This window comes from Coloeus monedula (assembly GCF_965178545.1).
Source record: "Coloeus monedula genome assembly, chromosome: 29".
Classification (NCBI taxonomy): Eukaryota; Metazoa; Chordata; class Aves; order Passeriformes; family Corvidae; genus Coloeus; species Coloeus monedula.
In genome coordinates, this window is record NC_138809.1 from 2547583 (window position 1) to 2564489 (window position 16907).

Here is a 16907-nt window from a genome sequence, read left to right on the forward strand (position 1 = left end):
CGTGTCCCCGTCCCGTGTCCCCACACCCGTGTCCGTGTCCCCAGGCCGCCCGTGCCTGCAGGACCGCCCGCGGGTGGCCCGGCTCCAGGGACATTTGGACGTCGCCTTCCGGCTCCTGCTGCACCGGACCCGCCGCGAAGGGCTCCTGGCCAGGGTGGGGACACCGCGGGGACACCGCGGGGACACGCGTGGGGCTGCGGGAGCAAGGGGGAAGGGCGCGAGGGGGGCAGCGTGGGGGTGTGGGGACATTGAGGGGGACAGGGTGGGGCTCCGTGGGCAGGGGGTGACGCTGGGTTGGGTGTGCCACGCGTGTCCCCCTCCCCGCGCGTGTCCCCGTGGGTGACAGTCGTGTCTGGGGGGTGACAGCCGTGTCCCCGCGTGTCCCGGGGGGTGACAGCCGTGTCTGGGGGGTGACAGCCGTGTCCCCGCGTGTCCCGGGGGGTGACAGCCGTGTCCCCGCGTGTCCCCGTGGGTGATAGCCGTGTCCCCGTGGGTGACAGCCGTGTCCCCGCGTGTCCCCGGGGGTGACAGCCGTGTCCCCGGGGGTGACAGCCGTGTCCCCGCGTGTCCCGGTGGGTGACAGCCGTGCCCCCGTGTGTCCCGGTGGGTGACAGCCCTGTCCCCACGCGTGTCCCGGTGGGTGACAGCCGTGTCCCCACGCGTGTCCCCCCCAGCTGCCCACCCCGGGCCGGCTCCGCGCTCTCTGCTCGCAGCACCTGGAGCAGGTCCAGGCTTTCCGCCGCCTCCACCCCGGCGGAATCTCGGCTGCCTTCCCCCCGCTCTACCGGGAGCTCTTCGCCCCCGACCCCGCCGATCCCCCCGCGGGGACCCGCTGAGTGCGACCTCGGGACCGCCGGGATCGCCGGGACCGCCGGGATCACCGGGACCAGCCCTGATCCCGCTGAGCGCGACCCTGGGATCGCCGGGACCAACCCTGAACCCGCTGAGAGCGACCCTGGGATCGCCGGGATCACCGGGACCACCGGGACCAGCCCTGACCCCGCTGAGCCCGACCCCGGGACCACCGGCACCTCCGGGATCACCGGGACCACCGGGACCAGCCCTGACCCCGATGAGCCCGACCCTGGGACCACCAGGACCGCCGGGACCACCGGGACCAGCCCTGATCCCGCTGAGCCCGACCCCGGGACCGCCGGGATCACCGGGACCTTTGGGGACCACTGGGATCACCGGGACCAGCCCTGAACCTGCTGAGCCCGACCCCGGGACCGCCGGGACCACCGGGACCAGCCCTGATCCCGCTGAGCCCGACCCCGGGACCACCGGCACCACCGGGATCACCGGGACCGCCGGGATCACCAGGACCACCGGGACCACCGGGACCGCCCCTGTACCTGGCGACACCTGGGGCTGCTCCCACCGAGGCACCTGCCGGGAATCCGGTACCCACCGGGTCACCCGGCGAAGCTCTGTCCCCCGTGGGTGCCCTGTCACCTGTGGGTGCCCATTGTCCCTGTCACCCGCGGGCGCTGCCCGGGCTGTCCCACGGCCACGGTCCCCCCACGGGGTGCCCGGGGGTCAGTGGCGGAGTGGCCGCGGGGCGTTTGAGCGGAATAAAGGCGATTTTGGGGACCGCGTGTCCGTGGGCTGCGTCACGGGGGACACGCGGGGACACGGGGAGCGACGCTAAAGCCCCGCCCCGCGCAGCGCTCCGAGCAGCTATAGGTTCTCATGCCTGTCACTCAAACTTGGAGGCGGGCCCAAACCGGCTTTCCGCTCTCTGATTGGTTCGCTCCTCCGCTGCTCGGCGCTGATTGGCTACTTTATTCCCGTTATTTCCCGCCCCCTCCTGTGGGAGGCCCGGCTGGGATTGGCCGCTGCTTCGCGGGCGGTGATTGGACAGAACCGGCGCGGGGCTGCGCTTTGATTGGTTGGGAGGGGAGGAGCCGCGCTGTGATTGGTGAAGACCGGGAGGGGGCGTGGCCAGCGGCGGCGCGCGGGAGGCGGTGGCGGCACCGGGGCCGCGCCGGGCCCGAACCGGGACCGAACCGAACCGAACCCAGGCCGGTTCCGTGGCCGGGGGGGCAGCCCCGGTACCTGCAGGTACAGCGAAATCACCCGAGGGGCGCGGCGGGGGTGGCTGCGGATGCTCAGCTGCCGCTGCACCGGGCCCGGGGCCTGCACCGGCGGGCGCGGAGCCGAGCCCTCCGTGAGGGTACGGGCGGGGGGAGCCGAGCGGGAGCGGCGGGGAGTGCCCCGGGCTGGAGATCGCAGAGCGGCCGGGCCGCTCCGGGAGGTGCCGGTGACCGTCCGGTGTGGCCCCGGTAAGCCGCCGGTAATCTCCGCCGGTAACCCGCAGCCGGCCATGGCGGGACGCGGCTCTGTGCACAGCCTGAGCAGCCTGCAGAAAACCGCCTTGCTCCTGGGCGTCCCGGCCGCGGCCACCGTGCTGTACATCCTGTACCGGCGCTACCGGGAGAGCAGAGGTGGGTGCGGGGCCCGCACCGGGGCCAGACCCCCGGGAGACCCCCGGGAGACCCCTCCGTGAGGAGGGAGGGGCTGTGGGAGTCGCTTTTCCCGGTGGGAATTCCCGGTGGGGGGTTCGTATCCCCCCCCACCCCCCCCGCCGTGGGGAGGGTCCCGCTGGGGCACCCCGGGGACACCCTGGGGACCTTTGGGGACACCCTGGGGACACCCCGGGGACACCCTGGGGACCTTTGGGGACACCCTGGGGACACCCTGGGGACACCCTGGGGACCTTTGGGGACACCCCGGGGACACCCTGGGGACACCCTGGGGACCTTTGGGGACACCCTGGGGACCTTTGGGGACACCCTGGGGACCTTTGGGGACCTTTGGGGATGCCCTGGGGACCTTTGGGGACACTCTGGGGACCTTTGGGGACCCCTTGGGGACACCCCGGGGACACCCTGGGGACACCCTGGAGATCTTTGGGGATGCCCTGGGGACCTTTGGGGACACCCCGGGGACACCCCGGGGACCTTTGGGGACACCCTGGGGACCTTTGGGGACCTTTGGGGACACCCCGGGGACACCCTGGGGACACCCTGGGGACCTTTGGGGACACCCTGGGGACACCCCGGGGACACTCTGGGGACACCCTGGAGATCTTTGGGGACGCCCTGGGGACCTTTGGGGGCAGCTTTGGGGACACCCTGGGGACACCCTGGGGACCTTTGGGGACACCCCGGGGACACCCTGGGGACCTTTGGGGACACCCCGGGGACACCCCGGGGACACCCTGGGGACCTTTGGGGATGCCCTGGGGACCTTTGGGGGCAGCTTTGGGGACACCCTGGGGACACCCTGGGGACAACTTGGGGACACTCTGGGGACACCCTGGGGACAACTTGGGGACACTCTGGGGACCTTTGGGGACCCCTTTGGGGACACCCTGGGGACACCCTTTGGGGACACCCTGGGGACACCCTGGGGACCTTTGGGGACACCCTGGGGGCACCTTGGGGATGCCCTGGGGACACCCTTTGGGGACAGCTTTGGGGACACACTGGGGACCCCTTGGGGACACCTTTGGGGACACCCTGGGGACACCCTGGGGACACCCTGGCAACAACTTGGGGACCCTCTGGGGACACTCTTTGGGGACAGCTTTGGGGACACCTTGGGGACACCCTTTGGGGTCACCCTGGGGACACTCCAGGGACACCTTTGGGGACACCCTGGAGACACCCTTTGGGGACACCCCGGGGACACTCTGGGGACCTTTGGGGATGCCCTGGGGACCCTTTGGGGACACCCTGGGGACAACTTTGGGACACCCTTGGGTCACTCTGGGGACACCCTGGGGACCCCTTGGGGACACCCTTTGGGGACACCCTTGGGTCACTCTTGGGACACCTTTGGGGACCCTCTGGGGACGCCCTTTGGGGACACCCTGGGGACCCCTGGGGACACCTTGGGGACCCTTTGGGGACCCTTTGGGGACCATCCATGAGGAGGGGGAAGCTGTTGGAGTCACTTTTCCCCCAGGGAATTCCCTTGTGACCCCCTCAGGGAGCTCCCTGTCCCTCTGTGACCCTTTGGGGACACCCTGGGGACCCTTTGGGGACCCCCAAAGAATTTGGGGGGGTTGTGGGGGTCACTTTTCCCCCTTGTGACCCCCTCAGGGATCTCCCTGTCCCTCTGTGACCCTTTGGGGACCCTTTGGGGATCCTTTGAGAATTTGGGGGTGCTCTGGGGCTCATTTTCCCCCCCGGGAATTCCCTTGTGACCTCCTCAGGGAGCTCCCTGTCCTTTTGGGGACCCTTTGGGGACCCTTTGGGGGCACCCAAAGAATTTGGGGGGATTGTGGGGGTCACTTTTCCCCCTTGTGACCTCCTCAGGGAGCTCCCTGTCCCTTTGGGGACCCTTTGGGGACCCTTTGGGGACCCTTTGAGAATTTGGGGGTGCTCTGGGGCTCATTTTCCCCCCGGGAATTCCCCTGTGACCTCCTCAGGGAGCTCCCTGTCCCTTTGGGGACCCTTTGGGGACCCTTTGGGGGCACCCAAAGAATTTGGGGGGGTTGTGGGGGTCACTTTTCCCCCTTGTGACCTCCTCAGGGAGCTCCCTGTCCCTCTGTGACCCTTTGGGGACACCCTGGGGACCCTTTGAGGACCCTTTGAGAATTTGGGGGGGTTGTGGGGTTCACCTTTCCTCCTTGTGACCCCCTCAGGGAGCTCCCTGTCCCTCTGTGACCCTTTGGGGACCCTTTGGGGACCCTTTGAGAATTTGGGGGTGCTCTGGGGCTCATTTTCCCCCCGGGAATTCCCCTGTGACCTCCTCAGGGAGCTCCCTGTCCCTCTGTGACCCTTTGGGGACCCTTTGGGGGCACCCAAAGAATTTGGGGGGGTTGTGGGGGTCACTTTTCCCCCTTGTGACCTCCTCAGGGAGCTCCCTGTCCCTCTGTGACCCTTTGGGGACCCTTTGGGGACCCTTTGAGAATTTGGGGGTGCTCTGGGGCTCATTTTCCCCCCCGGGAATTCCCTTGTGACCTCCTCAGGGATCTCCCTGTCCCTCTGTGACCCTTTGGGGACCCTTTGAGGACCCTTTGAGAATTTGGGGGGGTTGTGGGGGTCACTTTTCCCCCTTGTGACCTCCTCAGGGAGCTCCCTGTCCCTCTGTGACCCTTTGGGGACCCTTTGGGGGCACCCAGAGAATTTGGGGGGGTTGTGGGGTTCATTTTTCCCCCTTGTGACCTCCTCAGGGAGCTCCCTGTCCCTCTGTGACCCTTTGGGGACCCTTTGGGGGCACCCAGAGAATTTGGGGGGGTTGTGGGGTTCACTTTTCCCCCTTGTGACCCCCTCAGGGAGCTCCTTGTCCCTCTGTGACCCTTTGGGGACACCCTGGGGACCCTTTGAGGACCCTTTGAGAATTTGGGGGGGTTGTGGGGTTCACCTTTCCTCCTTGTGACCCCCTCAGGGAGCTCCCTGTCCCTCTGTGACCCTTTGGGGACCCTTTGGGGGCACCCAGAGAATTTGGGGGGGTTGTGGGGTTCATTTTTCCCCCTTGTGACCTCCTCAGGGAGCTCCCTGTCCCTTTGGGGACCCTTTGGGGACCCTTTGAGAATTTGGGGGTGCTCTGGGGCTCATTTTCCCCCCGGGAATTCCCCGTGTCCTGTTTGTAACCCTGCTTTGAGGAGGGGGCTGGGCAAGGTCCCAAGCCCTCCGTGACCCCTGGGGGAGCTTTTGGGGACCCATCCCCGTCCCCTTGCTCCCCTCAGAAGCTCAGGTGACCTTCGTGGCCGACGAGGGGCTGGAAATCGGGGTGAGGGTGCCCCGCACGGCGCTGAAATCCCTGATCGGCCGCCGAGGAGCCACCATCAACCAGGTGGGCACAGCCCGACACCGGGAACTGGGAGCACTGGGAGCACTGGGAATGCTGGAATCACCTTTTCCCCCCTTAGCTGAGGCAGGAGACGGGCGCTCAGATCGACGTGGAGGAAGAGGAGGAGGAGGAGGAAGGGGGGCAGTCGCTGGTGCAGATCTCGGGCTCGCCGGGCCAGGTGTGCCGGGCCAAGGCGGCCGTGCTGCGCATCGTGGCCGACAGCGCGCCCGTGGCCGAGCAGCTGCGCGTGCCCCAGCGTGCCGTGGGCAGGATCATCGGTACGGGCACCCCAAAAAACGGGGGGGAACCCCAAAAAATGGGGGGAGCACCAAAAAATGGGGGGAGCCCCAAAAACCGCGGGGAATCCCAAATCCCAGGGTGCGGAGCAGCTGCGCGTGCCCCAGCGTGCCGTGGGCAGGATCATCGGTACGGGCACCCCAAAAAACGGGGGGGAACCCCAAAAACCGGGGAGAGCCCGTGTACCCTTTAGGAAACCCTAAATCCCAAGGGGAACCCCAAAAACTGGAGGGAATCCCAAATCCCAGGGTGCGGAGCAGCTGCGCGTGCCCCAGCGTGCCGTGGGTAGGATCGTCGGTACGGGCACCCCAAAAAACGGGGGGCACCCCAAAAAATGGGGGGGACCCTAAAGAACCGGGGAGAGCCCGTGTACCCTTTAGGAAACCCTAAATCCCAAGGGGAACCCCAAATCCCAAAGGGAACCCCAAAAACTGGAGGGAATCCCAAATCCCAGGGTGCGGAGCAGCTGCGCGTGCCCAACCCTGCCGTGGGCAGGATCGTCGGTACGGGCACCCCAAAAAACGGGGGGCACCCCAAAAAATGGGGGGAGCACCAAATCCTGAGGGGAACCCCAAATCCGAGGGCTTTTCCCACCCCTTTTCCCCCAAATTCTGGGGGTTTTTCCCACCTCTTTTCCCCCAAATCCCAGAGCTTTTCCCACCCCTTTCCCCCAAATTTTGGGGGCCCCTTCCATCCCCTTTTCCCCCAAATTCCAGAGCCTTTCCCACCCCTTTCCCCCCAAATCCCAGGGCTTTTCCCACCCTTTTCCCCCAAATTTTGGGGACCCCTTCCATCCCCTTTACCCCCAAATTCCAGAGCCTTTCCCACCCCTTTCCCCCCCAAATCCCAGGGCTTTTCCCACCCCTTTCCCCCAAATTCTGGGGGGCCCTTCCACCCTTTTCCCCCCCAAATCCCAGCGCTTTTCCCACCCTTTTCCCACAAATCCCAGCGCTTTTCCCACCCTTTTCCCCCAAATTTTGGGGGCCCCTTCCATCCCCTTTACCCCCAAATTCCAGAGCCTTTCCCACCCCTTTCCCCCCCAAATCCCAGGGCTTTTCCCACCCCTTTTCCCCAAATTCTGGGGGGCCCTTCCACCCTTTTTCCCCCAAATCCCAGGGGTTTTTCCACCCCTTTTCTCCCAAATTCTGGGGGGCCCTTCCAGCCCTTTCCCCCCCAAATCCCAGCGTTTTCCCCACCCCTTTTCCCCCAAATCCCAGCGCTTTTCCCACCCCTTTTCCCCCAAATTCTGGGGGGCCCTTCCACCCTTTTCCCCCCTAAATTCCAGAGCTTTTCCCACCCCTTTCCCCCCAAATTCCAGCGCTTTTCCCACCCCTTTCCCCCCAAATCCCAGAGCTTTTCCCACCCCTTTTCCCCCAAATTCTGGGGGTTTTTCCCACCCCTTTCCCCCCAAATCCCAGCGCTTTTCCCACCCCTTTCCCCCCCAAATCCCAGGGCTTTTCCCACCCCTTTTCCCCCAAATTTTGGGGGCCCCTTCCATCCCCTTTTCCCCCAAATTCCAGAGCCTTTCCCCCCCAAATCCCAGGGCTTTTCCCACCCCTTTCCCCCCAAATCCCAGCGCTTTTCCCACCCCTTTCCCCCAAATTCTGGGGGGCCCTTCCACCCTTTTTCCCCCCCAAATTCCAGAGCTTTTCCCCCAAATTCTGGGGGTTTTTCCCACCCCTTTCCCCCCCAAATCCCAGAGGTTTTCCCCACCCCTTTTCCCCCATATCCCAGCGCTTTTCCCACCCCTTTTCCCCCAAATTCTGGGGGGCCCTTCCACCCTTTTCCCCCCTAAATTCCAGAGCTTTTCCCACCCCTTTCCCCCCAAATTCCAGCGCTTTTCCCACCCCTTTCCCCCCAAATCCCAGAGCTTTTCCCACCCCTTTTCCCCCAAATTCTGGGGGTTTTTCCCACCCCTTTCCCCCCCAAATCCCAGGGCTTTTCCCACCCCTTTTCCCCCAAATTTTGGGGGCCCCTTCCATCCCCTTTTCCCCCAAATTCCAGAGCCTTTCCCCCCCAAATCCCAGGGCTTTTCCCACCCCTTTCCCCCCAAATCCCAGGGCTTTTCCCACCCCTTTCCCCCCAAATCCCAGCGCTTTTCCCACCCCTTTCCCCCAAATTCTGGGGGGCCCTTCCACCCTTTTTCCCCCCCAAATTCCAGAGCTTTTCCCCCAAATTCTGGGGGTTTTTCCCACCCCTTTCCCCCCCAAATCCCAGAGGTTTTCCCCACCCCTTTTCCCCCATATCCCAGCGCTTTTCCCACCCCTTTTCCCCCAAATTCTGGGGGGCCCTTCCACCCTTTTCCCCCCTAAATTCCAGAGCTTTTCCCACCCCTTTCCCCCCAAATTCCAGCGCTTTTCCCACCCCTTTCCCCCCAAATCCCAGAGCTTTTCCCACCCCTTTTCCCCCAAATTCTGGGGGTTTTTCCCACCCCTTTCCCCCCAAATCCCAGAGCTTTTCCCACCCCTTTTCCCCCAAATTCTGGGGGTTTTTCCCACCCCTTTCCCCCCCAAATCCCAGGGCTTTTCCCACCCCTTTTCCCCCAAATTTTGGGGGCCCCTTCCATCCCCTTTTCCCCCAAATTCCAGAGCCTTTCCCCCCCAAATCCCAGCGCTTTTCCCACCCCTTTTCCCCCAAATCCCAGGGCTTTTCCCACCCCTTTCCCCCAAATTCTGGGGGGCCCTTCCACCCTTTTCCCCCCCAAATTCCAGAGCCTTTCCCCCCCAAATTCCAGAGCCTTTCCCACCCCTTTCCCCCAAATTCTGGGGGGCCCTTCCACCCCTTTCCCGCAAATCCCAGAGCTTTTCCCACCCCTTTCCCCCAAATCCCAGCGGTTTTCCCACCCCTTTCCCCCCAAATCCCAGCGCTTTTCCCACCCCTCTTCCCCCAAATTCTCGGGGGCCCTTCCACCCCTTTCCCGCAAATCCCAGAGCTTTTCCCACCCCTTTTCCCCCCAAATTCTGGGGGGTTTTCCCACCCCTTTCCCCCCCAAATCCCAGAGGTTTTCCCCACCCCTTTCCCCCCCAAATCCCAGGGCTTTTCCCACCCCTTTTCCCCCAAATTCTGGGGGGCCCTTCCACCCTTTTCCCCCCTAAATCCCAGAGGTTTTTCCCACCCCTTTCCCCCCCCAAATCCCAGCGCTTTTCCCACCCCTTTCCCCCCAAATTCCAGAGCTTTTCCTACCCCTTTTCCCCCAAATTCTGAGGGTTTTTCCCACCCCTTTCCCCCCAAATCCCAGAGCCTTTCCCACCCCTTTCCCCCAACTCCCAGCGCTTTTCCCACCCCTTTTCCCCCAAATTCTGGGGGGCCCTTCCACCCTTTTCCCCCCAAATTCCAGAGCCTTTCCCACCCCTTTCCCCCAAATTCTGGGGGGCCCTTCCACCCCTTTCCCGCAAATCTCAGGGCTTTTTCCACCCCTTTTCTCCCAAATTCTGGGGTTTTTTTTCCACCCCTTTCCCCCCCAAATCCCAGCGTTTTCCCCACCCCTTTTCCCCCAAATCCCAGCGCTTTTCCCACCCCTTCCCCCAAATTCTCGGGGGCCCTTCCACCCCTTTCCCGCAAATCCCAGAGCTTTTCCCACCCCTTTTCCCCCCAAATTCTGGGGGTTTTCCCACCCCTTTCCCCCCCCAAATCCCAGGGGGGCTTTTCCTCCCCCAAATCCCACCCCACCTTCCCCCAACCCTTAACGCGCACACCACCACCCCCAAACCCCCGCGACTATTCCCGACTATTCCCAACTCTTCCCAACTCTCCCCGATATCCCCGGCAGGCCGCGGCGGCGAGACGGTGCGGGCCATCTGCCGGAGCTCGGGGGCACGCGTGGAGTGTGGTGGCCACGAACCCGAGGCCGGGCTGGCCCCGCTGCGCGTCATCCGCCTGCTGGGGACGCGCAAAGAGGTGGACACGGCCAAGGTGAGAGGGAGGAGGAGCGCGGCTTCCCCAGGGATGCTTCGCACCCTCATCCTCCTCCTCCTCCTCGTGGTTCCCAGAAGCTGATCCTGGAGAAGCTGTCGGAGGACAAAGCGTTCCGCCGGGAGCTGGCCCGGGCGGCGGCCGCTCGGTGCCCACGGAAACAACCCCTGGGCAGCCGCCGGGAACCTCCGGAGCCGCCGCTGCCCCTTCCCGGTCACGGCAGTGCCGAGGGGTGGGAGGAGCTCTGGGATGTGGAGTGGGCACCGGAGGTGAGGCCGGGGAGTGAGGCCGGCTTGGCAGCACCGCTGGGGAGGGAGGAGACCGGGAATGAGGAGGTGGAGACCGGGAATGAGGAGGTGGACACCGGCAATGAGGAGCTGGACACCGGGAATGAGCTGAGCACCGGGAATGAAGAGCTGGACACCGGGAATGAAGAGTCCCGGGAGCCGCCCGTGCCTAAGTTTGAGGGTGAGGGCGGCGTTGGTGGCGTTCCCGGTGGGAATTGAGGGCGGGATGGGTTTCCCGGGATCTGCGGGAGGTGGGGAGGGGTGCTTTGCATCGCACGCTGCTTCCCGTGCCTTTCCCGGTGGGATTTTGGGGGGTTCTTTCTATCCTGTGCCTTTCCCAGTGGGATTTTGGGGGGTTCTTTCCATCCTGTGCCTTTCCCAGTGGGATTTTGGGGGGTTCTTTCCATCCTGTGCCTTTCCCAGAGGGATTTTTGGGGAGGATTTTGGGGAGGATTTTGGGGTTTCCCTCCATCCTGTGCCTTTCCCGGAGGGATTTTGGGGGGATTTTGGGGTTTCTCTCCATCCTGTGCCTCTCCTGGAGGGATTTTGGGGGGTTCTTTCTATCCCATGCCTTTCCCAGTGGGATTTTGGGGTTTCCCCCATCCCGTGCCTCTCCCAGCGGGATTTTGGGAGGATTTTGTGGGGTTCCCTCCATCCCATGCCTCTCTCAGCAGGATTTTGGGAGGATTTGGGGGTTCTCCCCATCCCATGCCTCTCCAGCAAGATTTTAATGGGACTTTGCAGCGTTTTTGTGGGATTCCCTCCATCCCATGCCTGTCCCAGCAGGATTTTGGGGTGGATTTGGGGGTTTCCCTCCATCCCATGCCTCTCCCAGAAGGATTTTGGGGTTTCTCCCCATCCCATGCGTCTCCAGCAAGATTTTAATGAGATTTTGCAGCGTTTTTGTGGGATTCCCTTCGTCCCATGCCTCTCCCAGCAGGATTTTGGGGAGGATTTTGGGGTTTCCCTCCATCCCATGCCTCTCCAGCAAGATTTTAATGGGATTTTGTGGTGTTTTTGTGGGATTCCCTCCATCCCATGCCTGTCCCAGCAGGATTTTGGGGAGGATTTGAGGTTTTCCCTCCATCCCATGCCTGTCCCAGCAGGATTTTGGGGAGGATTTGAGGTTTTCCCTCCATCCCATGCCTGTCCCAGCAGGATTTTGGGGAGGATTTGAGGTTTTCCCTCCATCCCATGCCTCTCCCAGCAGGATTTTGGGGAGGATTTGGGGGTTTCCCTCCATCCCATGCCTGTCCCAGCAGGATTTTGGGGAGGATTTTGGGGTTTCCCTCCATCCCATGCCTCTCCAGCAAGATTTTAATGAGATTTTGCAGGGTTTTTGTGGGATTCCCTCCATCCCGTGCCTCTCCCGGAAGGATTTTGGGGTTTCCCTCCATCCCATGCCTCTCCCAGCCACATTTTGGGGGGATTTGACGGCATTCCCGCAGTGCCCAGCCCGGATTTCAGCTTCTCTGCGGACGAGCACCTGGACGTTTACGTGTCGGCCGCCGAGAGCCCCGGGCACTTCTGGATCCAGATCCTGGGCAGCCGCAGCCTGCAGCTGGACAAGCTCACGGCCGAGATGGGCCACTTCTACCAGAGCAGCCCCGCCGTGAGTCCCCTCAGTGTCCCCTCAGTGTCCCCTCAGTGTCCCCTCAGTGTCCTCTCAGTGTCCCCTCTGTGTTCCTTCAGTCCCCTCAGTGTCCCCTCAGCGTCCCCTCAGTGTCCCCTCAGTGTCCTCTCAGTGTCCCCTCTGTGTTCCTTCAGTCCCCTCTGGGTCCCCTCAGTGTCACCTCTGTGTCCCCTCTGTGTTTCTTCAGTCCCCTCAGTGTCCTCTCAGTGTCTCCCCTGTCACCTCTGGGTCACCTCTGGGTCCCCTCAGTGTCCCCTCAGTGTCACCTCTGTCCCCTCAGTGTCCCCTCAGTGTCCCCTCAGTGTCACCTCTGTGTCCCCTCAGTGTCACCTCAGTCCCCTCAGTGTCACCTCTGGGTCACCTCACTGTCATCTGTGTCCCCCCCCCATGTCCCTCACTGTGTCCCCATCCCGTGTCCCCTCTGTCCCCGTGTCCTCTGCGTTCCCTCAGTGTCCCCTCAGTGTCACCTCAGTGTCCCCTCTGTGTCCCCTCTGTCCCCTCTGGGTCACCTCCGTCCCCTCAGTGTCCCCTCAGTCCCCTCAGTGTCACCTCTGTGTTCTCTCTGTCCCCTCTGGGTCACCTCTGGGTCCCCTCAGTGTCCCCTCAGTCCCCTCAGTGTCACCTCTGTGTCCCCTCTGTCCCCTCAGCGTCCCCTCAGTGTCCCCTCAGTGTCCCCTCAGTGTCCCCTCAGCGTCCCCTCAGCGTCCCCTCAGTGTCCCCTCAGTGTCCCCTCAGTGTCACCTCAGTGTCCCCTCAGTGTCCTCTCTGTGTCCCCTCTGTCCCCTCTGTGTCCCCTCTGTCCCCTCACTGTGTCCCCATCCCGTGTCCCCTCTGTCCCCGTGTTCCCCCATCCCCCCTGACTGTCCCCTTGTCCTCAGTGTCCCCTCAGTGTCCCCTCTGTCCCCTCTGGGTCACCTCCATCCCCTCAGTGTCCCCTCAGTCCCCTCAGTGTCACCTCTGTGTTCCCTTTGTCCCCTCAGTGTCCCCTCAGTCCCCTCAGTGTCACCTCTGTGTCCTCTCTGTCCCCTCAGTGTCACCTCTGTGTCCTCTCTGTCCCCTCTGGGTCACCTCACTGTCATCTGTGTCCCCCCCCCATGTCCCTCACTGTGTCCCCATCCCGTGTCCCCTCTGTCCCCGTGTCCTCTGCGTTCCCTCAGTGTCCCCTCAGTGTCCCCTCAGTGTCCTCTCTGTGTCCCCTCTGTCCCCTCTGGGTCACCTCCATCCCCTCAGTGTCCCCTCAGTCCCCTCAGTGTCCCCTCAGTGTCCCCTCTGTCCCCTCAGCGTCCCCTCAGTGTCCCCTCAGTGTCCCCTCTGTCCCCTCAGCGTCCCCTCAGTGTCCCCTCAGCGTCCCCTCAGTGTCCCCTCTGTCCCCTCAGCGTCCCCTCAGTGTCCCCTCAGTGTCGCCTCAGTGTCCCCTCTGTGTCCCCTCTGTCCCCTCACTGTGTCCCCATCCCGTGTCCCCTCTGTCCCCGTGTCCCCCCATCCCCCTTGACTGTCCCCGTGTCTTCTGCATTCCCTCAGTGTCACCTCAGTGTCCCCTCAGTGTCCCCTCAGTGTCCCCTCAGTCCCCTCAGTGTCCCCATATCCCCATCCCGTGTCCCCCCTCTGTCCCAGCACTGTCCCCTGTGTCCCGTGTCCCCCCTGACTGTCCCCTTGTCCCCATCTCTGTCCCCATCCCGTGTCCCTTTTGTCCCCTCTGTGTCCCCCCTGAGTGTCCCCATGTCTCCTCTGTCCCCCCATCCCCCTGAGTGTCCCTCTGTCCCCAGCTCCCTCCGCCGTCCGTCCATCCCGGTGACATCGTGGCCGCTCCGTACCTGGACGATGGCGAGTGGTACCGGGCGCGCGTGCTGGGCCCGCTGGCCAACGGCCACCTGGACCTCTACTACGTGGACTTTGGCGACAACGGCGAGGCCCCGCCGGAAGCTCTGCGAGCCCTCAGGTGGGCCACGGACGGGGCGAGCTCCCGGGCCAGCGGCCCCCGCCGTGCCCCGGCCACCGGCCACCGGCCCCTCGCGTGTCCTTGCAGGAGCGACTTCCTGAGCCTGCCCTTCCAGGCCATCGAGTGCAGCCTGGCCGGGATCGTCCCCAGCGGTGAGCGCAGAGGGCACGGCCGGGATGCGGCCCCGGTGCCACCGGTGCCACCAGCCCGGTGCCACCGACCCCCGGTGCCACCGGTGCCATCACCCGCAGTGCCACCAACCCAGTGCCACCGGCCCAGTGCCACCGATCCCTGGTGCCCCCAGTACCATCGCCTCCCGGTGCCACCACTGGCCCCTGGTGCCACCACCCTCTGGTGCCCCCAGTGCCATCACCTCCCAGTGCCACCACTGGCCCCCAGTGCTCCCAGTGCCACCACCAGCCCCTGGTGCCACCACCTCCCAGTGCCACCACCTCCCAGTGCCTCCCGGTGCCACCACCTCCCAGTGCCACCACCTCCTGGTGCCCCCATCCCCCAGTGCCACTGTCCCCCGCTGCCACCGCCTCCCAGTGCCACCACCCCCTGGTACCCCCAGTGCCCCCAGTCCCCGGTGCCACCCCCTGTGCCCCCAGCCCCCAGTGCCCCCAGCCCCTGGTGCCATCCCCCGGTGGCCCCACTGGCCCCTGGTGCCCCCAGTCCCCGGTGCCCCCACCCCCCAGTGCCCCCAGCCCCCGGTGCCCCCAGCCCCTGGTGCCATCCCCCGGTGGCCCCACTGGCCCCTGGTGCCCCCATTCCCCGGTGCCCCCAGCCCCCGGTGCCCCCAGTCCCCGGTGCCACCTCCCAGTGCCCCCAGCCCCCGGTGCCCCCATTCCCCGGTGCCCCCATTCCCCGGTGCCACCCCCAGTGCCCCCAGCCCTCAGTGCCCCCATTCCCCGGTGCCCCCATTCCCCGGTGCCCCCAGTCCCCAGTGCCCCCATTCCCCGGTGCCCCCATTCCCCGGTGCCACCTCCCAGTGCCCCCAGTCCCCAGTGCCCCCATTCCCCGGTGCCCCCATTCCCCGGTGCCACTGCCGGTGCCCCGGTCCCGCAGGCGGCGCGTGGGACGCGGCGGCTCTGGAGGCGTTTGAGCGCCTCACGCACTGTGCCCGCTGGACGCCGCTGCTCGCCCGCATCTCCAGTTACTCCCAGTCCGGCCTCTGCCCCCGGCCCAGTGTCCGGCTCTTCACCGAGCGCCACGGGCAGGTGGGTCCCGGTGCCCCCGTTCCCGGTGCCCCCATGCCCGGTGTCCCCATGCCCGGTGTCCCCTGTCCCCCATTCCCAGTATCCCCATTCCCAGTGTCCCCATTCCCAGTGTCCCCCATTCCCAGTGTCCCCATTCCCAGTATCCCCATTCCCAGTGTCCCCATTCCCAGTATCCCCATTCCCAGTACCCCCATTCCCAGTGTCCCCATTCCCAGTGTCCCCATTCCCAGTATCCCCATTCCCAGTACCCCCATTCCCAGTATCCCCATTCCCAGTATCCCCATTCCCAGTACCCCCATTCCCAGTGTCCCCATTCCCAGTGTCCCCCATTCCCAGTATCCCCATTCCCAGTATCCCCCATTCCCAGTATCCCCCATTCCCAGTATCCCCATTCCCAGTATCCCCATTCCCGGTGTCCCCGCAGCCCCTGGACGTTGGCACGGAGTTGGTGCGTTTGGGCTACGCCGTGCCCGGGCCCCCCGAGGAGCCCCCGGTGAGCTGCTCCCCGGTGCCCCGGTGCCACCCTCCCGTGCCCTGTCCCAGTATCCCCAGTGTCCCACTGCCACCCTCCCGTGCCCTGTCCCAGTATCCCCAGTGTCCCACTGCCACCCTCCCGTGCCCTGTCCCAGTATCCCCAGTGCCCCGGTATCCCCAGTGCCACCCTCCTGGGCCCTGTCCTGGTGTCCCGGTGCCCCGGTATCCCCGGTACCACCCTCCCGTGCCCTGTCCCGGTATCCCCGGTGCCCCGGTGCCCCCCTCCCGTGCCATGGCCCTGTCCCGGTATCCCCAGAGTCCCGGTGCCACCCTCCCGTGCCCTGTCCCAGTGTCCCGGTGCCACCCTCCTATGCCCTGCCCCAGTATCCCGGTGTCCCGGTATCCCCAGTGCCACCCTCCTGGGTGTCCCGGTGCCACCCTCCCGTGCCCTGTCCCGGTATCCCCGGGAGGGCTCATCCCGTTTTTCCCGGTCAGGAGAACCTCGGCTGTGCCTCCATCCAGGAACCCGGGACCCCGCAGAGCCCCGGGGACACCCCCGGGACCCCGCCCCGCCTCAGCCTGCCCGGTGAGCCCGGGATCTCCCGGTGACACCGCTCCCGGTGATGAGCCCGGGATCTCCCGGTGACGCCGCTCCCGGTGATGAGCCCGGGATCTCCCGGTGACACCGCTCCCGGTGATGAGCCCGGGATCTCCCGGTGACACCGCTCCCGGTGACAGCCGCTGCCACCGTTCCCTGACCCGTTCCCTCCCGCAGATGCCACCGCTCCGGTGCCCGGTGACGCCGCCCTCACGGTCACCTGAAGCTGCCCGTGCCCGGTGCCACCGTCACAGTAACCGGGAGCTGCTCCCGGTGCCAACCGTCAGCGGCAACCTCGAGAAGCTCCCGGTGACCGCGGTGACACCGTGCAGGTGAGCGGGAGCTGCTCCCGGTGCCACCCTTGAGGGTGAACCGGGTGTCAGCCGCTCCCGGTGATCCCGGTGACACGGAGCAGCTCCCGGTGCCGCCGCCGCCACCACCACGTGCAATCCCCCTCTCCGAAGACCTCCGGGAGGCCGCACCGACAAATCTCCGCTTGTGCCTCTTGTCGGGACACCACACGCCGGGCCCGAGAACCGGCGGTGCCCCTTCCGTTTACCGGGAGTTCCCGGTTCCCTGGCCTTGTTTTGTCGTTCCGTTACACTATTTGTGGTTCTCAGTTCATAAAGTTCAAGGTTTCTCAGCGCTCCGTCTCCGCTACGGCGATTCCCGGCGGGAACCGGGCACAGGCGCGCCGCGGGCAGCCCCCGGTGGGGTCCTTCCGCGCCGCCGGCCGTCCCGG

General features: G+C 65.1%; 1 protein-coding gene across 3 annotated transcripts; it reads left to right on the forward strand.

Moving 5' to 3' along the window:
• The first annotated feature begins 1960 nt into the window (after positions 1 to 1960).
• Positions 1961 to 16810, forward strand: TDRKH (tudor and KH domain containing). 3 transcript variants are annotated; one of them, XM_082298650.1, is made up of 13 exons: positions 1961 to 2064; positions 2321 to 2447; positions 5702 to 5808; positions 5885 to 6083; positions 9872 to 10014; positions 10092 to 10482; positions 11750 to 11913; positions 13701 to 13873; positions 13961 to 14025; positions 14942 to 15093; positions 15518 to 15586; positions 16063 to 16153; positions 16343 to 16810. In XM_082298650.1, exons 2-13 carry the CDS (start codon positions 2327 to 2329, stop codon positions 16387 to 16389), a joined length of 1722 nt encoding a protein of 573 aa, XP_082154776.1. In that variant the 5' UTR covers positions 1961 to 2064; positions 2321 to 2326; the 3' UTR covers positions 16390 to 16810. The 3 variants fall into 3 exon arrangements, with proteins under 3 accessions (XP_082154776.1, XP_082154774.1, XP_082154775.1); XM_082298648.1 differs by having other exon boundaries at positions 13701 to 14025; XM_082298649.1 differs by lacking the exon at positions 15518 to 15586 and having other exon boundaries at positions 13701 to 14025.
• Positions 16811 to 16907: the final 97 nt, after the last annotated feature.

Excerpts from the sequence above, each read along its gene's own strand:
- TDRKH (XM_082298648.1), top strand. The coding sequence starts at position 2,327 with ATGGCGGGACGCGGCTCTGTGCACAGCCTGAGCAGCCTGCAGAAAACC. Across the intron at positions 6,084-9,871 it reads TGCCGTGGGCAGGATCATCG|GCCGCGGCGGCGAGACGGTG; the intron begins GTACGGGCACCC and ends TATCCCCGGCAG. Across the intron at positions 15,094-15,517 it reads TCACCGAGCGCCACGGGCAG|CCCCTGGACGTTGGCACGGA; the intron begins GTGGGTCCCGGT and ends GTGTCCCCGCAG.